Source organism: Tiliqua scincoides, chromosome 1, assembly GCF_035046505.1.
Source record: "Tiliqua scincoides isolate rTilSci1 chromosome 1, rTilSci1.hap2, whole genome shotgun sequence".
Lineage (NCBI taxonomy): Eukaryota > Metazoa > Chordata > Lepidosauria > Squamata > Scincidae > Tiliqua > Tiliqua scincoides.
The window spans coordinates 164,977,834-165,005,799 of record NC_089821.1 but is presented as its reverse complement, the minus strand read 5'-3'; the positions used below and the strand labels follow the sequence as shown (position 1 = coordinate 165,005,799).

Sequence of the window (27,966 nt, the reverse complement as noted above, 5' to 3'; positions counted from 1 at the left end):
GATATGGTGGGGGACGCCTGTATACGTGACTTGCAAGATTTCCAAACTGGTGGTGACTTTCAAGCTACACACCAAAGTGTACGTTTAAAATTCAGCTTTTATCTCACTGAGAATGAATTAAACGCCAGTTGACATGGCAAATGCCTGTTTTATATAATCATAGCAAAATGAGTTCTTGTTCTACACTTTACACTGATGATGTAGGAAAAAATTATCGCTTATGCAGTTGCTTTAATCTTCAACTGCTTCATTAACAAGAGCTTGATTTCCAAGGTGGGCAAGATGAAAGTAAGCAATATACATTTTGTGTGCCCATTAGTGAAGCTTTTTCACATTTAGAAACATTTCATTCCTTGCCTGCCATGGCATAGTAGAGACCCACAACAGACATACCAGCATGGAAAAGATTCCAATAAGGATAGCAATGCTGAGGGCGCAATCCTGGTGAGGGGATGGGCCAGTGCAAGTCCCTTGTGCCAGCCCACCAGTGTTGCAAAAGTGCATAAAGCGATTTCACACCACTGGGAGAGGAGGGAGGTTGACCCAAGTCCCATTGGAGTGGCACAATAGGTAAGCCCATGCCGGCTGAGCTAGGCTGGCACGGGGGGTGTCTGGGGTGTGTGGGGAGGGTGGGGAGAAAGCGTTTCAGCGTGGGACAAAAAGCATTTTGGGGGCGTGGAGAGGGCGGTCAGCGGGCAAGGGGGCTAGGATCTGGTACTTATGCTGGATCCTATCCCCATTCCTGGTCAGCCCAGAGCAACTCCGGGTTTCTCGGATCTGTGCCCCCTCTTTAGGAGGTACAAATCTGAGTAGCCCCATTGGGGTTGCTGTGGTGTTACCTGGGGTAAGGAGAAGCAATTCCCCTTGCCCTGGGGTAAACCACTTTGGGCCCCAACCCTGCCTTGGATGTGGAGCAGGTCTGGCTGCTCCAGGGCAGGTTTTTATTGGTCTCTGAAAGTCACTGGCTGACATTTTTTAAACTTCCATAGTTTCTTTCCTAAGGTACACTCTCAATTCATGTGGGGAGTCACAGACAAGCCTCATTATTGTCTTTGCAAGCTGACAGCACAGAACAGGCCCAGCACTTTTGTTCACTGGTCACTGTAGGGGAAGGGCAGATTGTTTGCCATTACTGTTGTGAGGAAGCCCCAAGGAATTCCAACATTCAACAAATACAGTTTGAAAACCATCGACAGGTTGTAGCTTGCACATGTTGGGACTAAATTTACGGCACATATTTCTACTTTCTTTTCAGCTGAAACAACTGATCAGGGTATCATTTGAATAGGTTCTAAGTACACTTGCAGGTATTTTGAAATACCCACAGATTTTATCAGGTTCCCTTTCAATCAGTCCTGGAATCCTGATACGTAGGACATTTCAACAGGGCTTTCTATTCTTTTCATAGTCAGCAGAGATTCCTCTGTATCTGAAAGACCAGTAACCAGCAACTGATCTTGGTACTATTTAATTGGAACAGTGGTTGTTCCATTCAGGTTAAATATAGCAGCATCCTAAGCGAATAAGCTATCTTTGGTTCTGAACATATGGTCAGTCCAGTGTAATGCTAAACATGTCCTTTCTGTTTTGGATTTTTTCCTTATTTATTTTAAAACATTTCTATTTTACTTTTCCTATCTTGCGGGCAGCCCTAGATGCCATACAATTAAAACACAACAAGCAGTCAATTATGCATTTAAAAAAAACAAACCCCACAAACAAATCATTGTATCAGAAAAGAAGCAGTGCAATCTCAGCAGAGCAAAAATAAATTAAATACCCATGGTCCAAAAAATTTATCTTGCATTGTCAAATGCATAGAAAGGGTAGAGAGTGGGGATTCTATGAGCTCTCTGAGAAACTTTGGTGCAAATCCTAACCAACTTTCCAGCACTGGGATAGCAAATGTCATACCAATCTTTAAAAAGGGAAAGAGGGGGGACCCGGGAAACTATAGGCCGGTCAGCCTAACATCTATACCGGGTAAGATGGTAGAATGCCTCATCAAAGGTAGAATCTCAAAACACATAGATGAACAAGCCTTGCTGAGGGAGAATCAGCATGGCTTCTGTAAGGGTAAGTCTTGCCTCACAAACCTTATAGAATTCTTTGAAAAGGTCAACAGGCACGTGTATGCGGGAGAACCCGTGGACATTATATATCTGGACTTTCAGAAGGCGTTTGACACGGTCCCTCACCAAAGGCTACTGAAAAAGCTCCACAGTCAGGGAATTAGAGGACAGGTCCTCTCATGTATTGAGAACTGGTTGAAGGCCAGGAAACAGAGAGTGGGTGTCAATGGGCAATTTTCACAATGGAGAGAGGTGAAAAGCGGTGTGCCCCAAGGATCTGTCCTGGGACCAGTGCTTTTCAACCTCTTCATAAATGACCTGGAGACAGGGTTGAGCAGTGAGGTGGCTAAGTTTGCAGACGACACCAAACTTTTCCGAGTGGCGAAGACCAGAAGTGATTGTGAGGAGCTCCAGAAAGATCTTTCCAGACCGGCAGAATGGGCAGCAAAATGGCATATGCGCTTTAATGTCAGTAAGCGTAAAGTCATGCACATTGGGGCAAAAAATCAAAACTTTAGATATAGGCTGATGGGTTCTGAGCTATCTGTGACAGATCAGGAGATCTTGGAGTGGTGGTGGCCAGTTCAATGAAAGTGTCAACCCAATGTGCGGTGGCAGTAAAGAAGGCCAATTCTATGCTTGGGATCATTAGAAAAGGTATTGAGAGCAAAATGGCTAATATTATAATGCCATTGTACAAATAGATGGTAAGGCCACAGCTGGAGCACTGTGTCCAGTTCTGGTCACCACATCTCAAAAAGGACATAGTGGAAATGGAAAAGGTGCAAAAGAGAGCAACTAAGGTGATTACTGGGCTGGGGCACCTTCCTTATGAGGAAAGGCTATGGCGTTTGTTCTAATGTCATGGTTCAAATGTAGAACAATTTGTCCTGAGTCTCCAAAATTGTTGCAAAATCTCTGCAGATTTATGAGACAATTTAATATGAGATGAATAAATATTTTTAATAATAATAATTGTTGAAAAGAAGCAGATCTGGATAGTGGATGTGGCAACAGCTGGCAATGTGAGAACTGGAAAAGATCACAAAATATAAAGTTTTGCAAAGTTGAACACAAAGTTGAACGCATATGTCAGAAAAAGGCTTAAATTGTACCAATCATTGTCTGCGCTCTAGTCACAATATTAAAAGACTTTGAAAAACACCCGAACATCCTAAATGTCAATGAAATCACTAAAAACCAGCAACAGAAAGTCTTACTTGGAACTGCACACATATTACAAAAATATCTATGACTATCCTATCCCTGGGATAGACCCAATATTCAACAGGCCAAATCCAGCCAACAACAATAAAAACAAAGTAAACTAGAAAGGGAAAAAAAGTTCAGTGCAAGAAATGTATTAGGAATAACAACAGCCCTGTTCATATTACATATTCATGCATGTTAACATGTGAATTGGGACAATATAATGTTGTCCACTAATTGTGCTGCCAACTTCTAAGCATTCATTTGAAGCGCTGAACAGAGAACACACAGAAGTTGGGTTGAATGCCTGGCAATGCCAAATCTTTTCCTCATCATCCATATGTTCATATCCATAAATGTGCCATATGAACAGGATTAAGCTCACTTCATTATGGTTACATTTTAAAGAGTGAAAAGAAATTTGACATGTCTGAACTGCCATCTAAAAAACATGCCCAAATCTTTATCATGTCAATTATGAGTGCTAATGCATTGCATATGCAAGGCGTTTTTATTCCAAAAAGCCTTTGGTACCCTGTAGGATCTGAGGGTATGATGGCTGCAGACTGGCTTGCGCTTTTTAATCATTTATTTAATGTTTTATGTTTGGTGGTTTTTTATGCTGCTGCTTGCCACTTTTAATGTGTATTTTATCATTTGATGTGTATTATATAGTTTATTTTAAGTAGTTGTGAGCCACCTTGGGTGCCCTTCGAGAAGAAAGGCGGGGTAAAAAACAAATTAATAAATAAAAATAAATTTGCAGGAAGAATGGTTAAATTGTCATCCCTTGACTCTTACTTAGCTGATTTTGCCAACTTATTGCAGGTTGCGTCTCATTATTTGTGTGGGTTCTGTTCCCAGAACTCACCTGGAAGGCAAAAATTGCACTATAGCAAATCAAATAAAACAACAAAATGCCTTTGCTCAGGTGATTTAAAAACAGCCTTGCTGTCCTTTGTGATATTAAGATAGAGTCATTAAGGGTGTAATCTTAACCCCTTATGTCAGTGCTTTCCAGCACTGGCATAGCTGTGCCAATGGGCCATGTGCTGCATCCTGCAGTTGGGTGTCACTCATGGAGGCCTCCTCAAAGTAAGGGAATGTTTGTTCCTTACCCCAGAGCTGCATTGCCCTTATATCAGTGCTGGAAAGTACTGACATAAGGGGTTAGGATTGTGCCCTAAGATGACAATCCAACAATCAGTTTCTCTCCAGGCACTTACAAAGGATTTTCTTTCAGAGGGAAGGGAGGGGGTTGCTTGCAGAGAGAATGACTGATTGATTGTCAGCTGGCTGCCCTCTCTCTGACTATTGTACTGTTTTCCTTTAATTTAAAGGGTCCTTATCATGTTGAGATAAAAATCTCTACTACAGTAAGAAAAGCATTTTAAAGGGGTGCATTTTCCCCTTCTCCAGGGATCTGTACATTCCTTCTCATTTGCAATGGTCATTTGTGTTGAGTCAAATCGTGTATACAAAATCCATGTATAACCTGAACTTTGTTATACTAATTTTCAGCATTTATACAGTGCATTTCAAGTGTTCAAAGTGCTTTATGCTGGCAACTGGAAAACACTAATAAATGTGATTTGTATGACTCACTGGCAAGCCAATCTAGGCCCAATCTTATCTAATTTTCCAGTGCTGTCCCCATACTGCAGGATGCAGTGCATGCCTCGTTGACATGGCTGCATAAGCACTGGAAAATTGGATTGGATTTGGCCCCTAGTCAAGCACACTGGCAGTATAGTTATAGCTTCCTTCTGTGACTATTAATGTCAGACAAATATATTCTAGTCTCAGTCTCTGGGCCAGATCTGATGTTACAAGAAGCCAGGACTGAACTATGGCTTTGCATGATGTCCCCTAGTCTTGGCATTTGCTCTCTCCCTTTCCACTTGTGTGTAAGGGTAGACAGGATTTTACTTCCAGTTTAGAACAGGTCTAAATACCAATGGTGATGGTATCTGAACATGCCAGTCCTGATTATCTCTCCCTATGATAGCAAACTTAGGGTGCAATCCAAACCTTCGCTGGAGCACTGCATCCAACACAAGTTCGTTGGGTGCAGTGGCTCAGCCAGGGGCAAGGGGAAGCTCTTCCCCTTACCCCTGGGTAAGGGATACGTGCCCCAATGGGTCTGTTGATTCCAGATTGAAAATAATATGAGCCTACCAAATTACTGTACCAGGCAACTAGTGAAAGTCAGAAATATCCCAATGGTTCATGATAACATATCATCCCTTTGTGTAAAGGCGCAAATGAGGCCCACAAAGATTCTTTAGGCCCAAATCCTTACCAACTTTCCAGCACTGGCTTAGCTGTGCCAATGGGACATGTGCTGCAACCTGCAGTTGGGGGGCACTCATGGAGGCCTCCTCAAAGTAAGTGAATGTTCACTTGGAGTTGCATTGCCCTTATGTTGGTGCTGGAAAGTGGGTTAGGATTGTGCCCTTAGTCTGTTTTGGACCTTTTATGGAGCCATTTAAGACTTTTCAAATCAACACAAACAGCTTCTCTAATCTGTCACAAGAAGCCATTTCCCCCCAAGTACTGATCTTGTAAAACTTCTATTCATTTCAATAACACATATGCAAGAGAACATTCTGATAGACTGTACCCACAGTAATTTCTTGTCTGTTCTGATCACCATCCTAATGTTAATCTTCATAAACAAAGTTTTTTATTTGGTTGTCACTTTTTACATTCAAGTATGAATGACAGACTTGTTCAAATGGTACCACCCACCCTGTCTGCTGGTTTACAAAGGCAGGACCGTGTGTGTGTGTGTGTATGCCACAATCCCCACTGCGTGATTGTTTGGCTCCATAATTATGCAGAGGACAAAACATCTGAACTAACATTTAACTAATTTGCTTGGTGAAAGTGGTCTGAATTTCCCATCCTTCTCATAACTGTGCAGTGTTGGAACATCAAGTTTACATACATACACACAGGGTTTGGACGGGCCATTTGGGCAGTATAATCTGAACCCATCACATCATGTCATAGTCATGGTGAAGTCACAGGTTTTTATTGCTCTGAATGAGTGCCCTGCTTCCAGAACTGCAGCTAGCAATTGGGACCTTCTCAGCAATGTGATCGAGACATTTCCCATCCCTCAAATCTCATTCTTCATATAATTCCCTGCAGCAACCATGAGAGAGGCAGATGACAGAAAAATCAATATATGCAGATTTCTTTTGTTTCTGAAGAATAAAATAACAGGTATCAGAGTTCTTTCTGGCACTTTGCATTTGATTAACTGAAATGTCTCATTACAGGAAAAAAAGGCAATGATAGTATTTAGTTAGTTAGCAATTTGCCCAATCTAAATCAAACACCACACGCTAACTAAATCACATACAGGCAAATTTATAAACAGCTTTAATTAGAAACTAATCAAGTGTCATGCCTTTTATCTAACCCTGCACAACTAGGAAAGAAAGAAGACAGAACAACAGGATCTACTCAGCACATTATGGAAGACAGACACATGCAGTTGCTTACTGGAACTAGAAAATATCTGTTCATGTATCACATATGCACAAGTACATAAATAAGAACTAAATCCAGCAAGAAAAGAGCAAGTGCTGATCACGTTGATCAAAAATAAAGCCATTGTTCACTTAAATAGTACATAAAATCAGGAGGAAGAAAAAGCAACAAAGATAAACAAGAAAAGCAACGAAGAGCATTAAGGCAACGAATCACCATCCCCATGTTCACCTGCTAGCAGTCGTGTATTCTAGTCCCTAACCCCAAATCTCATCAAGTCTCAAGTCTTTGAGCTGAACTGAACAGAAAAAAGGAAGGTGGTGGTAGTGTGTAGTAAACACCCCCTCCCTTGAGAAAAAAACCTTTCTTGGGTTAAATAAATAGATGCTCCCATTCTCACTGTTCTGGAGTCTCCCCTGAAAATGCCTGCTCACCCTCCCCCCACCACTGTAGTTTTCGGCCCAAGCAGCACCTCAGGCTCTCATAGATTCCAGCGAGGGGGGGGGAGAATAACTATTGAATTGCAAGGGCATTTAAAGCAGCAAACTCTGGATAGGTGCAGTGGTGGACCTAGGGAGTGTAAGGGGGGCACAGCTCAGGCACAGCCCCTTAGGGGGTGCCACCATCATTCTTGCCCCCCCCCCGCCGCCCGCTTATCTTATTTTTCTTTTAAGTGAAAGAAGCTGGTAGCTCCACCAGCTTCTTTCACTTACAAACTGAAAAACATTCCTCCTAATGAAGGAGAGGGTGACCCAGAATCGCAGACAGAGAGGCTCTGGTCACAATTCAGCACCAGACTGGGCCACCCCCGTCCTTTATAGGAGGAGAGGAAAGGGGAGACCTAGTGCAGCAGTGCACCAGGGTGAGGACATCACTGCAATTACTTCTGGATCAGGGACGAGGGGGCAGCAAACAAAGTGGTTGCCCTGAGTGTGAAGAAGCCCAGGAATGCCACTGGATAGGTGATGGAAATGATGGCTTGTCAGGGTAGACATCACCCACTTCTGATGGTGTCCCACACCCACACCACCACCAGTGATGTATTTAATTTGTTGTCCTCCACTCTGGGAAGTTAGAGGAGAGACAGGAGAAACGTGTTGCTTTTGCCAAAGACAGCGCCAAATGAAAAGTGTGCCAAAAAGGGCTAGACCTTTCCTTTGTATTGCAAACAAACCCTCTCCCATATCCTGCACCTATACTCCTGTCTGTCCCTCCCACTGTCTCCCCCATTGCCCAAAAATAAAACCCTGAATACTTCGTCCCCTCACTGCATACAAACCACTCATCCTGAAGTTGCCCCTTGTCTGTCCCTCCCACTGCTTCCATCATCCAAAAAATAACCCCTGAAGCCTTCCTCCCCACATTGCAGCCCTCTCTCACATATCCTGCCCCCACTTCCTTGAACCCACCTTCCAACTGCCTCTGCTGTCATCCATCGAGATGCCTGCTTCTGGATAGCCCAGGAAGTCTTACAGTACAATGCAAAAGCACCAGTAAAAAAAATAAGCAAGAACACAGTGACTTGGACACAAAAAACCCTTTGAGTCCCAAGTCACTGACTGACATTCCCTTCTTGTGTCCAAGTCAGTAATTCACATGACTTAGGTCTGACTTGGGAGCGAATCAGGGGACTCAAGTCTACATCACAGCCTGTTGGTGCCTCGTTAAGGTAGATGTCCCCCGCCCACCTCCCAGTGACTATTAAAATATCAACTATTCTGTGTGGAAGAGTAGAGGAATAAATAAATATTTTAAAATGATTTTATGTTATTTGTATACTGTAACTGATGTGAGCCACTTTGGGGGCATCTATGTTGGTTGAAAGATGAGATAAAAAAATCTCCAGAAAGAATGAATGAATGACCAAATATGGATAGCCAACTATTATTTCTATGTTCATTCAAAATTCATATGTACAGTTTTGCTAAAAAATCATTTACTGGACTGTAAAGTGCTGTTAAAAGTCTGCCCAGACCTCACATGCTCCTTTATGTGCCACTATGCACCCAGGAGTTCCATGATACAGGTTGCAGATATCATCATTTCAGCACAGATGGTTAACAGATACTTTGCATCAGGAGTTTTGTAATCTAGTTTAATCTGATCTATGAAATTATAATGTCATGTTGTAATGGACAGCATGTATCAGTGAATTATATACATGTATGAAAAAATAATGATTTGTGTAATATAATATTGCTGATCCCAGAATGTTTTGCTTCAGTGTAATTAATTCCCAGTCTTACTGCATAATGCAATTCATATGCAAGATTACACTAACTTTGTATGTGGCAATTATAAGATTGCTTGTTTAATGGCATTTTATGCTGCCTTTCGCCCAGTAAGGCACTCAAGGCAACTTACAATCATTTCAAAGCAATAAAAACAGTAATAACCATAATAAAACAGAAAAAAACCCCCAATGGATCAGTCCCAGTTAAACAGTTAAAATCCCAGTGTTGTGTCCAAGAATCAGCATTTGCCATCAAAGGTCATCCGAAATAAAAATGTCTTAGCGTCCCAGTGAAAGGTCTCCAAAGAGGGAACCGTTCTTAATTCCAAGGGAAGGGAGTACCATAGCTGTGACGCCACCGAGAAGGCTATTCTTTGCTGTCTTCTCTCTCACCTCCATCAATTGTGACACAGCTAAAAGAGTCTCCTCTGATGTTCTCAGAAGATGGGATTATATTGAAGAAGATGGTTCCTCAAGTACGCTGGTCCCAAGCCTTTAGAGGGCCTTAAAAGTCAAAACGAGCACCTTGAATTGTGTTGAGTGGCAGCTAGTATAGCCGCTGGAGCAGATTATGACCCTCAAGGGATTCTGCAACAAAATGTTGCATCTCTCCTATTCTAAATTGTTCATGTCCAGCTCTTAAAGAGTCAAGCAGTCAATTCCTCTTTTCTCTGCTCCACTCTTGTTTTTAACTTTTGAGCTTTTCCCAGCTGCCTGGAAAAAACTTTTCTGATGAAGTGAAAAGTTCATGAAAGCTTATGCTACAGTAAACCCGTTAATCTTTAAGATACCAAAAGACTTTCTGTTTGTTTTTCTGCAACCAACTAAGTGCCCAATCCTGAGCTCTTAATGCCAGTCCACCACAGACACTGAGTGTCGCAAACATGTCTTAAGGCAGCTCCATGGCCACCCAAACCACCGAATGGCAGTAAGGTTAGTGGGGGGAAGCAGGGAGGTGGCGTTCCAGGGTAGGGGGAGGAGGGTGGAGGGCAGGGAGAGGGCAGAGGGAGGCATGCCGGGGGAGGGAGCAGGAGGGAGGCGGGACCAGAGCAGCTTCTCCGCATTCAGAGCCTCCATATCAGCCCACCAGCCACGGAGGCTCTTGATTCTACAGTGACCCAAGGGTTGCAGTAGTCGTAGCACCAATGCGGGGCTACTTGCCTTGCTTGGGGAAGGGGACAAAAATCCCCTTGCCCCAAGGAGCCGCCAGCAGCTGCCCTGTTGCGCACAGGATGCCGCAGCAGCCGTTTCAGCACCATGGCAGTCCAGGCACAATGGGCAGTTTAGGATTGGGCTGGAAAGCTGCAAATGTATACACACTTAGCAGAGAGTAACAGTCCAATTGTATGCCTGTGAGTGCAGCAGACTCTTCATCAGTACGTTCAGCACTGCTGCCAATGTAGCAACTAGAAAGCTGTGCATCATGAGTAGCGTGACACAGACTGGTGGCCGGCATAGTCCTGCTGGCAGAGATCAGAGGATAGGAGCAGATTGGAGTGGGATGGGGTGGATTGCAATGGCAGCAGCATGTGCCACACCCTGAACCCCCCAGACGACTCTTTGGAGCTATACCAGCAAGAGTTGGCACAGATCTGAGAAATCCCATTAGAGACCATGTGAAGATTGACATAGAGGTATGTTTTGCTCCTTCTTACCTTTCCCAACTGCCCCAATCCCTGGACAGCATGTATGTATGCAGCAGCCAGTGTGCTAGTGGCCCTGCATCCCTTGCACTGGCTCAGGACTGTATTGGGCTGTTATGTCCACCTAACTCAGTGGGGCTTACTTCTGAATAGGCATGCATAGGATGGTGCTGTGATACAGGTATGCTTCTTGGTAGTTAACCCATTTTCCCTGTTTCATATATGCTCAAACTCTGGATCTTTGCTCAAAAGAAGGAATAGCACCCTTAGCTCTGTTATTCTTCAAGTCCTGTTCGGCAGTCAGAGAACAAATGTATTTTCTCAGAGTTTTAATCAGAAGCATTTGAGTGAAGTGGTTTCAGTTATCTGAAAAATCTGATTATATACCACTTGACCATTTTGAAGATCCATGCTCTGAACACTGGATAATTCTACTTTGTCAAAAATGTCTGTCATTGGAAGGTATGTAAGGGCCCAATCCTATCCAACAAATAACACCCACAAACATTCCCTTACCTTAGTGGTATTCAAAGTGGTCGCTGGTTGCGACGCCCTAGCCTGTGCGTCCTGGCCTCTGCCCCCTTAAGGGGCAGGGGCAGCCAGGAGATAGGGGGAAGGCAGCGGCGCAGGGGGGCTGCAGGGGTTTGGGTGCTCTTGCCCAGGCCTCCTTCAGCCTCCCAGGGTGCAGGAAGCCCTGTGCAACCTTCGGCAGGGCTCCCCAGGTCAGAAAACGTGAAAGCAGAGCGATTGTGCCCCGCTCCGCAAAACCAGAAGCAGAGCACGATCGCTCCGCTTTCCCTTCTGACGGGACTGCAGGGATTGGGGTGCACTCTCCAGTCCCTGCAGCAGCCGTCCCTGTGTGCGGGGAGCTCTGTGCCTCCGCCTGCAGGACTCCCCAGATCAGGGAAAGGGAGAGTGGGGCGATCGCATCCGCTTCCGCTTTTGCGGAGGCAGAGCAGATCGCTCCACTCTCCCTTTCCTTAACCTGGGGCGCCCTGCAGGCGCTCATGCAGGGCTCCCTGCACACAGGGACAGCTGCTGCAGGGACTGGTGAGTGCATCCCAGTCCCTGCAGCCCCCTGAGCGACACGATCCTGGGGATCGCGTCGCTGCCTTCCCCCTGCCCCTGTTGCCTCCCCCCGCCCCCGCAAAGACTTACTGTGGGTTTCAAACTCCCAGAGAGTTTGAAAACTGCAGCCTTACCTTGAAGCGGCCTTCATGACTCCCCCCTCCACCACAGAATGCAGTGCATGACCTGTTGGCACAGCTGCATCAGTGTTGGAATGTTGGATAGGATTTGGCCCTAAGAGAAGTTGAACTGATGTCTTCATGATTTGTCTTTGTTTTAAGGGAAACCTTATCAAAAGATGTACTGTTCAGAAGAAGCTAGATGGTCATTCTGCTGGTAATTGAAATTATTTCTATTGTGAAAAGAAAATTCTTCTTTAAAAGGTTGCATGGATAGTCTTTTTATGCAGTGACACAAAAATGGCTACAGCTGCATCCTGCAAGGTGGGGGAGTCATGGAGGTCTCCTCTGGGTAAGGAAACACCTGTTCCATAGCATGGAAGGGTCTACTCTGACCTGCATTGGTGAAATTACTGGCATAGGTTTATGTGGATCCAGGCCGTGGGACTGGGTCCAGGAAGCTGCTACTGCCAAACCTACCCAAACCTACCTCATTCCCTCATTCACTTTTGCCCCAGTTCTATCCCCAATCAGCCTATGTGACACAGTGGCAGCACAAGTTGCATCTATAGTGGGGACAACCAGAAAACCTGGGAGAGGTATGTAAAAATGTTTTTAATTTACATACCCACAAGACACCTGGCTGCCAATGGATCTCTTTGGCTTATTTAGCTGGTGTAAGTCCAAGGAGCCTCAAGAGGCATGTTGAGCTTGGAAAAAGATGCTAGAATCCTGGCATGCACAACTGCCACCAAGTTCCACTCCTCCCACCCTCAAAGTGACTCCTAAATGCCACTGCCTCTGTCCCTCCCTCAAATTGCCCATGACCTGCCCCACTGGTACCTTCTCTGATCTGGTGCAGCCTGGGTGAGCTACTGGTGCAGGTGTGGGGCCTCCAGCCATTTGAGCTGATGGTCCTGCAGTGCACAATAGCAGCACAGTACCAGGACAAGGGTGGTGGGTCGCAAGATCCACCATCGCAAGAACAAGATTGGATTGGGCTGTTTCTTACATAGTTGAATGCCATCAGATAGGGTGAGCAGTTTACGTGTTGGGGGGTGTTACGTTTGGGGAGAGAGAGAGAGGCTGTGATGCTCCAGGTTTGGGGGGGGAAGAGAGAGGCTGTAATGCTCCAGGCTTGGGGAGGGGAAGAGAGGCTGTGATGCTCCAGGCTTGAGAGGACAAAGAGAGAGGCTTTGATGCTCCAGGCTTGGGGGGGGGGGGAGAGAAGCTGTGATGCTCCAGGCTTGGGGGGGAGGAAGAGAGAAGCTATGATCCTCCAGGCTTGAGGAGGGGACACAAAAAAGGGCGGGGGCAAGAACGTGCAACCCCCGCCCCAGACAGGCACACAGGAGCCTGGCTCTGTGTGTGTGTGAGAGAGAGTGAGGGAGGGAGGGAAGAAGAGAGCATGCGGGAGAGAGAGAGAGAGAGAGATGCTGACCGACCCAATGCAGCACGAGGGGCGATGGAAGAGCCCTCTAGGCTTGCCAGAGGCTGCATGTCCCTGGGTAGCGGGGGATGCAAGGTGGGAGGTGCAGGAAGTGGAAGGAGGCTCCTGGTTGGCTGGCTGATTGGCTGGCTGATGGGGCTCTGAAGTTTGGCCCCACAGTGGAGGGGGAAGGCGCAGCCACAGCCACAATAGCAGCGCTCACCATCCCGCTTTTCCTGGGACAGGCATGCTTGGCTGGGTGGGCAGGAGGCTGTGTGCGGACGATTGTTGGCTCAGCCTCTGACAGGGCTGCAGCAGCCCGATGGAAGGCATGCGGGGGGGGGTGTTGTTGCGTGTTGTTGCCCCCGCAAGTTGTTGTCCCCCCCAAGCCTGCTGCCCAGTGCATTTGCTACCCCCTGCATCCCCTTAGCTACGCCACTGCCTGGCTATCCCAGACTGCTATCTTTGCCAACTGCACATCTGACACTATCTTACTGCTGCAATTCTGAATCACAAACATCGGAAGGTGTCATCACGTCCTGAATGTACCTAATCTTCTAGCCAGCCAGTTCTACTGCACATTGCTGGAAACCCTTTAATGACTTCTTCCATTTTCATGATGCAAATTCATAGCAATATTGACTTCATGCTAGCATGTTCAGTTCAGGAGATCACACTAGAATAATGTGGCTGCTTTAATAATAGCACCCTTTAAATCCTACCTGATAATTACGATCTGTTCAGTAGCCATTTAGAGCAATAACAAACAATCTAATTCAGTGTTTCTTAAACTGTGAGTGCAGCCTAGATGGGTCATTAGATGGGTCATGAGCCAATTTTAAGTGGGTTGCATAGCACCTAGCTCAGCCACCATTGAAAAATACAGTGCTGAAAATATATTTTCAGAGTACAGAGCTGGACAGGGCATGCTCCAGTTGGGAGAGAGGTATGGTGCTTTGCCCTGAATAGGTGGAAAGATGGAACGCTGAAAAGGGGGGAGGGCTGTGTGGTTGCAGAAGGATCCAAGTCTGCATTCTGCTTTGACGCCCAATCTGGAACGTTTGAATAAAAAATAACAGTATGAGTGCACTGTGTAATGGGACCTTCGGCTGATTGCGGCTTAGGTTTGAAACTCAAATGATGTCAATGCCGGCCACGACATCACTTCTGGAGGATCCCAACAAATTATCATTCTAAAAAGTGGGTCCTGGTCCTAAAAAGTTTGAGAACCACTGATCTAATTCTTAAGTTATGCACAGTTTGGGGGGGGGGGGAGTACAGGGGAAGACAAGAATATGTACAAGATAGAGCAAAAAAGGCATAATTTATTTAAAAGATTTATATACTGCATTTCCAAAGGCTCAAAGCAGTGTAGAATATATAACAAATTAAAAAAATAAAATAAAAACATATAAAAATAAATACAATACAATAAAAATACAAAATTAACAGTATAAGGAGGAGATAAAAACAATTAATTTTAGGCAAAATGGAACTGATAAATACAGGGGCATAGACATAAAAAAAGCTCTGCTAGTATGAACTCCATAAATCGAATATGTGGTCAGAATTCTGTAATGCTAATATTCCTTGTCTACTCACATGGCTGAATATACCCCCTTACCCCTGCCATATGATATGGTGCTAATGCTTAAAAAAAAAGAAGAAAAAAGCTTAGTGCTTACTTTTTTGGAACTGGGAAAGCAGGCTATTCATACTTTCTAATAAACAAAAAGTTGTCCATTGTGTTGTAATAGTTGTGTTGTAATAGTTGTCAGCACACCATTCGATGTTCGCGTGGTGAAAGATTAACAGCCCAATCCTAAACTGTGCTGTTGCAGCCCGGCCGCATGGCCTGAGCTGCAGTGGGATGCCGCACTGCCCTAGTGCTGTGAAGTTGTGATAGCACTTCCTGGTTCACTCCAAGGAAGGGGTGCTGGTGGCTTCGTGTGCCCCATTCCTTCTCCTGTAAAATGGGTTCTGGGTTAGGCCATAGCCTTCCAAACCCTGTAATTTAAACTCAGGTCAAATTTGGTTTTTGAGTTTTTGCACTTTAAGCCCAAAATGTTACCTGTGCAGTCCCTACATAGCCTTTGGCTGAGACACTCAATCTTGGAGATTTTGAATAACAACTTGCCCCCCCCCACACCACTACTAGAAGTCTGAAAACCACCCTTTTCCTGTTGTTGTTGTTGTTGTTGTTGTTGTTGTTGTTGTTGTTAACAGTATTTATTTACTGCTTTTCAACAAAAAGTTCACAAAGTGGTTTACAGAAAAAATCAAATAACTCATGGCTCCCTGTCTCAAAAAGGCTCACAATCTAAAAAGATGCAACACCAGCAGACAGCCACTAGACAGCCACTGTTCTCCTATCTTTCTGAAAATTGATTAAACCATAGAGGTAGATGTAAAAATTCTGTGTTACAGTGTAGAGAGTTAGCATAGGAAGCTGCCTTATACTTAGTCCATTAGGTCATCTAGCTCAGTACTGTCAGTACTAGCTCAGTATGCTGACTGGCAGCAGCTCTCCATGATTTACAGGGGTTGAACCCGGGATCTTCCTTGTGCAAACATGAGCTTTCTCACTGATCTACAGCCCCCCCCCCCGCTCCCTCATGATTTGGGGTATAGGCTACATTAATAGGCCAAATTATACATTCCTTCCTTCACAGGCACAGGATCCACAGGCATGTGGATGTGGGAGAACCCGTGGACATTATATATCTGGACTTTCAGAAGGCGTTTGTCACAGTCCCTCACCAAAGGCTACTGAAAAAACTCCACAGTCAGGGAATTAGAGGACAGGTCCTCTCATGGATTGAGAACTAGTTGGAGGCCAGGAAGCAGAGAGTGGGTGTCAATGGGCAATTTTCACAGTGGAGAGAGGTGAAAAGCGGTGTGCCCCAAGGATCTGTCCTGGGACCGGTGCTTTTCAACCTCTTCATAAATGACCTGGAGACAGGGTTGAGCAGTGAGGTGGCTAAGTTTGCAGACGACACCAAACTTTTCCGAGTGGTGAAGACCAGAAGTGATTGTGAGGAGCTCCAGAAAGATCTTTCCAGACCGGCAGAATGGGCAGCAAAATGGCAGATGCGCTTCAATGTCAGTAAGTGTAAAGTCATGCACATTGGGGCAAAAAATCAAAACTTTAGATATAGGCTGATGGGTTCTGAGCTGTCTGTGACAGATCAGGAGAGAGATCTTGGGGTGGTGGTGGACAGGTTGATGAAAGTGTCGACCCAATGTGCGGCGGCAGTGAAGAAGGCCAATTCTATGCTTGGGATCATTAGGAAGGGTATTGAGAACAAAACGGCTAATATTATAATGCCGTTGTACAAATCTATGGTAAGGCCACACCTGGAGTATTGTGTCCAGTTCTGGTAGCCACATCTCAAAAAGGACATAGTGGAAATGGAAAAGGTGCAAAAGAGAGCAACTAAGATGATTACGGGGCTGTGGCACTTTCCTTATGAGGAAAGGCTACGGTGTTTGGGCCTCTTCAGCCTAGAAAAGAGACGCCTGAAGGGGGACATGGTTGAGACATACAAAATTATGCAGGGGATGGACAGAGTGGATAGGGAGATGCTCTTTACACTCTCACATAATACCAGAACCAGGGGACATCCACTAAAATTGAGTGTTGGGAGAGTTAGAACAGACAAAAGAAAATATTTCTTTACTCAGCGTGTGGTCAGTCTGCGGAATTCCTTGCCACAGGATGTGGTGCTGGCGTCTAGCCTAGACGCCTTTAAAAGGGGATTGGACAAGTTTCTGGAGGAAAAATCCATTACGGGGTACAAGCCATGATGTGTATGCGCAACCTCCTGATTTTAGAAATGGGTTATGTCAGAATGCCAGATGCAAGGGAGGGCACCAGGATGAGGTCTCTTGTTATCTGGTGTGCTCCCTGGGGCATTTGGTGGGCCGCTGTGAGATATAGGAAGCTGGACTAGATGGGCCTATGGCCTGATCCAGTGGGGCTGTTCTTATGTTCTTCCTTCCCCTAATATATTTATCCCTCAGAGAAACATAATGGTCTGTGGCCAACAACTGTACACTACAAGTTCCAGAATAACTGAACTGAACTCAATCCTATTTAACTTTCCAGCACTGATGCAGCAATGTCAACAGGGCATATGCTGTAATCTGCTGTGGTGGGGCAGCCACAGAGGCCTCTTCAAAGCAATGTTTATTCCCTTACCTTGGGGCTGCATCAGTGCTGGATAGAATTGGGTCATTATTTGCACTTACAAGGTGTCACTTGAAAACTCATAGCCTGTGGCTAATCAAAAAAAGTTGCTTCAAATTTCTTTCGAAGTTCCCTCCTTAATTCAGCAGTCCAGCCCTCCTATAGTTAGAACAATTAACTGAAGAACTGTCAGAGTAGCTACGAATTTTCTCCCCACCCTAGCCCTGCTACAACATTACAGTAATCAGCTGTTTGCCCAAGAATGACATTCGCAATCTAGGAAACCGATAGGCAAAGTCTGTGCTAGTATTCTACAGCCACACTGCAGGTGCTACTTTCACTTTCAGGTGTAATGGTATGATTTGCAATACAGGATAAAGAAGTTTATTGTCAAATTAGAATTCAACTTCATTTATCGGACATCCTTGTTTGAGACATCAAATAGTTGCTTTCTAAATATCATCTCAAATATCAGTCACTTCTGTTTGCAAATACAAATGAATAATATTATTTTTAAAAGGATATCTTACTTGAGTTCCTGTGAGCTTGTGGCCAGCATACTTCGAATACTTTTGTCAGCCAATGGGCAGCCAGACAGACTGTAAGACAGGTCAGGATAGCCAAGTAAATCAACCTTCTTTTAAACTAAGACCTTCCAAACAAACACAACGTTAAAAAAAGAAAAATTAAAAAATTGTAATGCAGAAAAGCGATGGAGAGGGCAAGTGCTGCAATACTGAATTTTCGAATACAAGTTAACCCTCTGAATATGTTTAAATGTAAACTTTACTTTGGATGTTATCTTTTTTTTCTAATAAGCTTATAGGTGTAACAAAAAAGTAATAGTAATCCATGGGTTAACTATTTGAAAAAATTTAAGAATTTTTTGAAATTTAGTAGTAATTTTAAAAGAAAAAGACGTTTATACAACACACAAATTAGCATGCTCTTAAGATCAACATTTATTACTCAAAGGGTTAACACATAGTTCAACATTTTTACTTTGACAGCATTGTTGAGGTAAGCTGAAAACAATAAATTGAAAAGACAGAATCCACCATGAAAAAAATGAAGTCACACCTTCTATGTGAGGCGTAATTACCAGTCACATGACCACTCCCATCACACCCTGGTGTTGGACATCTGCCACCAAACAAAAACAAAAAACAGCCAAAATAGTAAGTATGTTTAAAAAAAACTTTTAAAAGTTTCATTGTTTCCAGTTTAGCTGCAATGTCTGCATGGGGGCTTTAAGCATCCTATTGAAAAAGCTGCAAAATGAACAGAATTCAATGAAAATGGCACCTCAGTACGATAGAGCATCATTAGAGACAAGCAAATACCATGTTAGCTTCATCACTTAAACTTAACTGACAATCTGAAACATTTATATGCTGCAAATGCTGCATGCTTATACTGCAAGGCATATATGTTCTTGTTTTTACAGATAAAGCAGAGAGAGGGGGGTTAAAAAGGAATAAATAATAATTTCACCTCACATTATGCTTACGTTATTAAATCCTTTTTATTCTCTTTGCACTGAGGGTATTTGGGCTTAGGACTTGGGATAGTAACTTCTCCAGGATACCTTCTTTCTTCTAGTGCCTCTTGGAAAGGATCTAAGTCTTCTGGCTGCAGGTAAAGATAAAAATAATAAGACTCTGATAGGATACATAAAAAGCTTCTTTGCTGTGGCCATGGATGCCTTTTAACTTCAAGGGCCACTTCACTTCAATTGAAAGGTGCAGTCTTAATAAGCATCAGATCCCCTATTAACTTCAACAACAGAAATTTGTAAAGTCTGAATGCTCAGATTTGGCCCACTACAGTGAACTCTGAACTGAGAGGAGCAGTCTCTATGCACAGGCAATCTTTATGCTTATCACAGATGATTCATATGCTAGTGGTGCAGTTGCAGGCAAAATTGCTCCTATATGATGGGGATTCTTTGCTATTACTTTTACTGTACTCATGGTTCAGCTCTACTGCATTTCGTCTCTATGCCCATAAGCCCAAATGAAAGAGTGGTGCCAGTCTGGATATTTGACATGCAGTAACCATGAGGTTAGCCCCCTACATACATTACATGTTGGATGGAACTTTTGCTACATGGAAGTCATGTTCAGCTGCATCCAACAGCTGCGGGTGCTACTTTCACTTTCAGGTGTAATGGTATGATTTGCAATACAGGATAAAGAAGTTTATTGTCAAATTAGAATTCAACTTCATTTATCGGACATCCTTGTTTGAGACATCAGACTATGTGCTGTTTCAATATGTATATATACTAATGCAGAACTACATGAATAATAGGAGCAAATGAAATATAGTACGTATTGTGAATCTGGATAATAAAAGTATATCATAAAATGGAAACAACTTCCATTTGCTTTTTCAGGGCTGTATTTTCTTATTTGAATCAGTAGCAGCCTCAATTATGTTAAATCTAAGTGAGTAAAAAACAAAAAAGCAATATTTTTCTTTAAAAATGCACACATACAAACATGAGAGAATTCTCTCTCCATTTTATCCAGGAAAACACCAACATAATAACAGATTCAAATAATGTCCAACTAAGATATAAATGCAATATTTCATTGTTTTCTACACAAATAATATCTCAGTCCTAAATGAATCTGTCTACCAAGCACAGAATTTCAAATTCACAGGTCTGCAGACACTGGAAACATTCAGCTCCCTGTTGATATACACTCATGCAGAAGTTCCTGTAGATGGTGCCCTAAGCATAAAATTCAAACTTCTTCTGCTTGCCTTGCATGTACTCTGCCTCTTAAATATTTTTCTCCTATTTCTGTGATAATGTATACAAAGCATATCCCATCATGTATCCATTTAAGTTTTTTTTTTAAGTTGTGCCATCATTTATACAAACAAGATTTATACTGTAGCTGAGCAAAGTGCACATAAAACCAAGCAATCAAAATGTACCCACACTAGATTCCCTGGCACTAAAGCCTAAGACTGTAAAATCATGTTTGTAGTTCCGAATCTGCAGCATAAATTGTGGCAAGGAAAAGTTGGAACCTGACAAACATAAACAGGAGCACCATAATTAAAGCAGCCCGGAGACAATCAAAGGTATTTTTTTTTCTATAGAATGATTGAGAACATGTCACTTGTTATGCTTATTTGATATTTAAAACTGTAAAATCAAAATATAGTAACTGAGAAGGCATTTCGTCTCCCTTCTTCACTAGTATCTTTCAGTTTTGCAGACTACAACAACATGAACAGAAAATGAATTCAAGCTTCCCTTGTTCCTTCCTTTATCCACATATTCTATGTAGTTCAGTACAGTATTGTGAATGACTTACAGTTTTTCACAGTGTAAGCAGTATATACACATGATGTACAGTGCATACCCTCAGTTTTGCTAACAAAATAGTTCCTGAATGTGCACTCCTAACATTTCTAAACAGATCATCTAGTGTGACAATTTAAATGAACAAGCAAGATACTGGATAATTACACTGAAAACTTTCTGTTTATTCTAAACTGGACTTAGGTTGCAATCCCCTACACACTTACATGGGAGTAAACCCAATTGAACATAGTGGGACTTACTTCTGAGGAAACATGTATAAAACTGCACTGTAAGTTCCCCTAGACTGTTCAATAATATTCAGAAAAATTAAAAGAAATACAGAGTAAGTAAGATAATTCACAGTAAAACAATACACTCATCCTTTTTTGAAAATTAAATTTCAAGGCCATCTTTGACTGCAAACCATCTATTGTTACTAAAATATTTTTCCCACCAGCTTTTAGAAATCTAACAGATCAAAACAATCTTAACTGCAACAAGAACCCTAGAGATGAAAGAGACATACATTAATTTCTTTTGTATCATCTTCATCTATCCTGTTAGGCTTCATTTTTGTGTAGTCCACCGGCAAGTCCCAACAGTCACTTTCATTCAGCTGATAACACCTGTTATTCATCACAGCCTGTTGTTGTGGTGACATTGGCTCCAATGGCGTTAAAATGGTACAGCAACCATCTCGTTGCCTCTGCTTGTTCAAGCTCAGATCTAATGTTCCATTTTCATCAACTTCCATATCAGGATTCTGCAAAATAAAAGAACCCAAAGAGTGTAGTTCAACTTGCTACTATCAAGGTTTCCCCTAGCATCTTCTGTTAAATGGAATTCCCACTACACACACACACACAAAACAGCTTGGATGATTTGTGGGGGGGGGGGGGGAGAACAATTGAAAAACACCAGCAAAAGAAAATAAATTCTTTTAAATGTCAACACCTACAGGATCAGAGAAAAACAACACAGTTTTAATTACCAAAGCACAAAACATACCATCCTCAACCAGTAACCATCAATGGTCAGTTTCAGTTGATTGCCACCTATAAGATTCTTTGCACTGTGCTTGCCACCTTCATATAAAGTGGAAATGCATTCAAACCCATCACAGACATTTCAATTAGAACATGCCTTTACTCTCTACAAAGTCCTCCTTTACAATCATCTCAGCCTGGGAAAAAGAAACTGGTACTGACATTCCCTGAAGCAATTGAGGAAGTGTGTGTAGGGAAAGTGAGGCATTTTCTTGCAGTCTCTGTTTTTGGTGGGGGGTTTTTTTTTGCAAGTAGAGCAAAAATCATTATTTCTTCAGTAAAATCTTAAATCTTAGTTTCCTAAAGCAGATGATAATGTATCAGAATGAGGAGGGATAGAAAAGCCAACATGCACACACGCATTCATGTGCACACAGAGAGAACAATTCATATTTCAAGAGAGAAAGATTCTTCTGGAGAAATCTCGTTTTGAGCGTGGTGTGAAAGTGACTGTTTCCTCAAATTTGTAGCAGCTTGCTTTCCTCATGGAGCAATAAAAGCTTCTGAAGACACTCCAAGAGAAATCCTTTCCCATGCTTATTATCAGCATAAATCATACATCACAATTCCACTTGGATACCTTTTCCAATAGACTAAACCTGATTACTTCTTTGATGGTGATTTAAGGTGGCATTACCTTCTCAGAAGTATCACTCTGATTTTAATAAAAGGGACAAACATTTGGGACAGCGGACTCTTAAGAATCCAATGCCACATTCCCGATTTATATTGCCCCCAACTTTCCTGCCTCTAATTCAAGATATATTACTTATAAAACCATAAAAAGTTTATCTCCCTTCTTTAGAATAATCAAAATGGACTGGGGCAAAAATGTGGGTAAAAAATTATCCATTTGAAATATTTTTATAGTTACTTCTGGGCTACATTATCCATTTATTGGCTGAAGAACAGGTAAAAGAAAATGTTTCTTTGGACAAGAGCAGAACATTCATAATCCCAAAGTTCATGCATAATGACAAAATCCAATATTACTCTCCAGTTGTTTGTTTGCACAGCCATCTGCTGCTCCCATGCAGGAAGCTTATGTTTACCTGAGAACGCAATTTAAACAAAGTTTCTTGCCTACTATCAGAATTAAAAACTTCATGAATGTTCACAATAAATAAAAAAGTTCCTACTCTTTTTTAGGTTTGAATTCTTTAATTCAATACATGACCCTAATTGTGATTTCCCCCCCCCAATTAATTCCTTTCAGCTGTTCCAAATGGTTATTAATCTGTTAAGAGATCACTATCATTTAGAAAGCTAGTACCTCAATATTAATTGTTGTGCCAAGCCTGTAAATTCTAGCTACTGAAAACACTGAGGGCAATATTGTACTTTTTATTTTTGTAATGATGTTAGCACTGTGCATAAGTAGAAGAGGTTCTTTTGAAAAAAAAACATAGTTCATACTCATCATAGCACACTGATACACACATACTGATACACACAAGCAGAACAGGCCCTTAGATCAGTCAGTATGGGGTCATAAAGGGCCCAATCCCATCCAACTCTCAACTTTCCAGTGCCAATGTAGCCCCAATGCAGCCTCTGCACACCCGAGGGCAGGACGCAGCACACACATTCTGTTGGCATGGCTGCGTCAGCGCTGGAATGTTGGATAGGATTGGGCCCTAGCACATTGTGTGCTGAGAAATAAGTGTTTCAGGTTTGGATTTCACAAGGCTCCCTCCAATTGCTGGAGGAATAGTTCAATAAAGACAAAACAACTTTTATCTTTCTTTCCCACCCCTGCTACCTGATTGGAGGAGTAGAGTCCACCTGGTTGCTCCATCCCACCACCATGACCTAGATGTACGGGTTTGGCTGCCCAATCACTAAGCTCATGCCAATCTCAGTACTCCAGATATGGAGGAATGTCCTCAAACTACAAATGCATGTGAGGCTAAATAATGGAGTTTCTGATAAAGGTTGTTTAAAATTCAAAGTTTGCCCAAGCAGCTTTTTAGGCTACTGAACATGCACAGGAGCTTCTGGGGAGTTAAAATGTCCAAACCATAGGCAAAAGTAGGTGAGAAGCAGGGCATTCATTAAACATCTTTTATTGCTTCAGAAGACTTTGCTGATCCCTAGGAGGGAATAGCCTTTTAGAGCAACGCAACACTATCAGTATGGCTCTCTTCACATCCCAGCTCTCTACATTGAAGACAGTAAGGAGGTAGTAATTTTGGTGGATGAATAAGTACCACACAGAAACTGACACACAGTAAACACTGGAAAAAATGACAATCACAGGGTGGACCAGGGCTGAAGTGTGCTCTTGATGTTTGAGGGTCAAGTTTACTAACCTACCTTGCTAGCGCCTTACTGCCACATATCACACAGTATGAAACTGGCCCTGTGTAAGGCATATCACAAGCCAGTTGAACTGTACCCAAACCACTCATGTTTTCCAAGTAAAACACATTCATTTACATCACTGTATTATAGCTTAATTTCTTTCTTAACACCAACACAATGAATGCAGTTCGGACAGTTCCATGAACTAAAACTGAACCACCTTTTTATTCCTAGTAGATCCCCTCATTTCAGAAACTGGTCCATAATACAATAGCTTTTGTTTCAGTTGTTGTCAGCCTGCATTTAACTCTATATTCTGAACCTGATTCAGATGCTCGCTGCTGGATTGCAACAGCAAAGCTGCAAAATTTTATTGTTAAATTCAGCGTATTTGAAAGCTATGACTGAGTTTAATCACAGATTCATATGCAAGTGCAGTAAAGAGCTACAGGTCTTCATGTCATAATAAGTAAATAGACAGAGATAGATAGATTTGTACATATTTTACCCTGGAACAGAGATCCTGAGGTTTAGTGGAGAGGTTCTGAGGCATCTCCCTGCAACGAGTGGAAAGATTCAGAATAGCAGTAGCAGCCATGTGTGCTGCCTCCATGTCATGGGTATAGTCAAAGCTGCTCTTGCTGCAGGTACTGCTGGCGCTGCTGCCTCCTCCACAGCTCATATTGCTGCTGCTGCTAGGGGCATAACTGCTTGTTGTGCTGCTGGTTGGGCTTGAATTCTTGCAGTAACGTTTAGCTGTGGGAAGGAAATATGACAAGGATGACTCAAAAGGCCAGCGTCGATCAACATACATTAAAAAGCAATGCAATCTTCTGCAGTGAGCGATGTTCATAAGGAGCTGCAAAGTCTGTTACAGAAAGGGGGAAAGCAAGGGGAAAAAAATCATCCCTGGTGATTTTATGATATTTGAGTGTGACTTCTATGCACAGGAAATCTGGATGCAATAGGAAAAGAAACTGAATGATAATTTGCAGCCTGTTCTGCAGTGACACTCTGATCAGATTTACAGCAAGCCCAAAGAAGTGACAATGAAGGTTTTAAAAACTCTTATATATTTATTACACAATAGCAGCCCAATAGCAGGTTCTTGTAGTAACTGACAACCAGCTCAGCACCTATTGGCAGGAGAAAGGAATACAGCAAAAGACTTCCTTAGTGGCAGTGCCCCTCAGTAAATTATGGGAACCTGTGTAAAGCACATAATCACAGTAACTTCTGGGCCTAGAAGAAAGAAGCTCACTGAGAAGATAATGTGCTTGATCTCTTCACTGCCATCCTTAAATGTTGGGAAACCTAAATAAGTCTTACATAACAATATACATTGTTAAAGCCCAATCCTACCCCCACCCCCATCTTCTGCCATGCAGCCGCACTGATGGAGCATACACTTCATGCTATGGTGAGCAGGGCCAATAAGACAGCCAGCGAAACTAATCACCTACAGGTCTTCTCAAACCCAGACCAGCCTGAGGAGAGGAAGGACATGTGGAGGAGGTTGTCAATTTGGGGATTAATCTGGTGTGCGCCTTTGCCACCAAGATGCACCCCTTTAGTCTGCTCTCCACCCCCACCCTCTCCGCCCTGAACCTTTCTCCAGAATAGTCCATGGTCTGCCACCATCGCCAACTTACCTGATCCAGCAGAGAATCTGGGTGAGACTGGCACATGTGCAAAGCCTCTGGCTATCTCAGCTAGCAGTTCCATCATACTGCCACAACAGTGCCTATGGCAGTGGATCACAAGATCCTCTGCTGTAGGTCCTTGATAAGATTGGGCCATGTAACACATTTTCCCCCATCTGTCTATTTTTCTTTCAATAGCAGCGAGCTGTAGGGATCTGGACTGGGACCATGGCACAGGGAAAGGGAGGGCTAGCCCTTTCTTCCTGCATCATTTTCCCCAATGATAATCTCCCCATCTGCTGTTTGTCCTGAGAGGGAAGCTGTTATCAATGCCAACTTCAGCTTGCTTCTTACTTCCAGTACACAATCTCTCTCTGCAGCTTTCTGCATAGCAGGTATGGCAACATTGTGTGGATACCCCCTCACTAAAGACAGCTTGGTGAATCCTGCTATAGAATCCATGGATCCACAACAATTGCATTTAATTTTTAATGTGGCCATATGGTACATTAATTCTGATATCACCAGGGCATAAATTCAACATTTACACTGCAAACTTATTATGCTACATTAGAAACCTACAGAAACCGATACTTCCTAAATTTAGTGGTGAAGAGAAGAATACATATATGATCCTTATTTCTTTTTTAAAAAAACTAATTGTATGCTAATTAAATTACAAAATGAATTTTTGATAGATTTTTATTGAACTGATCCAGTGTATAAAATATTTCAGTTCTGTGCCAAACAACAGACATATCACCAATATAACCCTTCCCATTTTTAATGACTTATAGAAATCTTTCAAATAAATAAATATCACCTATCCTATGCTCAAGACAGTGCCTTTGGGGAATGGAACTGTCTTCTCATTTTATGTGAAGTTCCATGTACAAAGAGGGCACTACAGAAATAAATAAAACTATTTTATGTGTTTATATATGAACAAGTAAATAATTCTAGGCAGCCAATGGTTACTAGACAGTGAGGTTGTTGATGAATTTATCTCTTTTGAATAAGAAATACAAGACCAAAAATGTGACATGATAAACCACCTCTTGATAGATCACCATTTCTGCATATTAAGTGAGAGCCCAATCCTGAGGTCCGCGGCACGGCTCTGTGCCGTGGACCTCAGTTGCAAATGTGCCGTAAGGCACGTTTGCGGGGCTTACCGCCGGGCTCCTGCCGGTGCTGGGCTAGCACTCGGTGGTCTCCCAGGTTCCGCAGCTCTGCGGTCCCCTGGATCACTGGACTGTGGAACGGGAGGCGGGGGCGTGGCCAGGGGCCTGGAGGAGGCATTCCGGGAAGGGAGTAGGCATGGCCGAGGGTGTGGGGGAGGTGTGTCAGGGGCAGGGGAGAGGCGGATCAGCGGAGCCAAGCTCCACAGGATCCTAGGTGCTCGTGCAGGTCTGCTCGCCCTACACGAGCGCCTTTACTTTAGCGGTGATCTTTTGGTCACCGCTAAAGTGAGTAGCCCCATTGCGGGGCTGCTTCCCTTACTGGGGGAAGGGGACAAATGTCCCCTTCTCCTGAGGAGCTTCCCACGGTAGCACGGGAGGCGCAGGATCCAGCGGCAGCCCTCCGTGGAGCCGCTGGGTCTGGGAGCTCCGGGCAGCTCAGGATTGGGCTGTGAGTAAATAAAAGGTGATGAAACACTATCTGGGGGAGGGTGGGGATATACAGTACTGGATGGCTGAATTTGTCCTCTCAGAACACGTGCATCATCAGTCTCAGGGACGGAGAGGGGAAACAAACTAAAAGTACATTTACGAAGCAATCCTATACATGTATATCATTCTCAGTTTGTTGAGAATTGTAGCCTTGAACCACTAAACACATTTATGTGGAACTAAAAGGTAAAGTACGTATTGTGTTAAGCATGGCACTGGTCTCACAGTCTTGATTTTTGTTTCCTCAATAGAAACTGTAGGGGGCTCAGGGCCCAATCCTATCCAACTTTCCAGTTCAGGTATAGCCACTATGCAGCCCTGTGGTAAGGGAACATATGTTCTTATACCTGGAGAAGGCCTCAGTGATTGCCCCTCCACCATAGGATGCAGTACACACCCCACTGGCACATCTGCACCAGCACTGGAAAATTGGATACAACTGGGCCTTACTGCCCTCAGTCATGATCATGGTGTAGAAGAAAGGAGATTTTCTAGTCCATATCATGTACACT

General features: G+C 43.2%; 1 protein-coding gene across 2 annotated transcripts in view; it reads right to left on the bottom strand.

The window, feature by feature from the left end:
* The window catches only part of MYT1L (myelin transcription factor 1 like), a 162,895-nt gene that overhangs the window by 39,333 nt on the left and 95,596 nt on the right, over nt 1-27,966 (bottom strand). For both annotated transcript variants that reach the window (XM_066640307.1, XM_066640308.1), the window contains exons 11-14: nt 24,647-24,894; nt 21,315-21,551; nt 18,974-19,095; nt 17,994-18,062 (exon numbers count right to left, since the gene is read on the bottom strand). In XM_066640307.1, the coding sequence (XP_066496404.1) occupies nt 17,994-18,062; nt 18,974-19,095; nt 21,315-21,551; nt 24,647-24,894 (676 nt within the window). The remainder of the gene's footprint in view (nt 1-17,993; nt 18,063-18,973; nt 19,096-21,314; nt 21,552-24,646; nt 24,895-27,966) is intronic.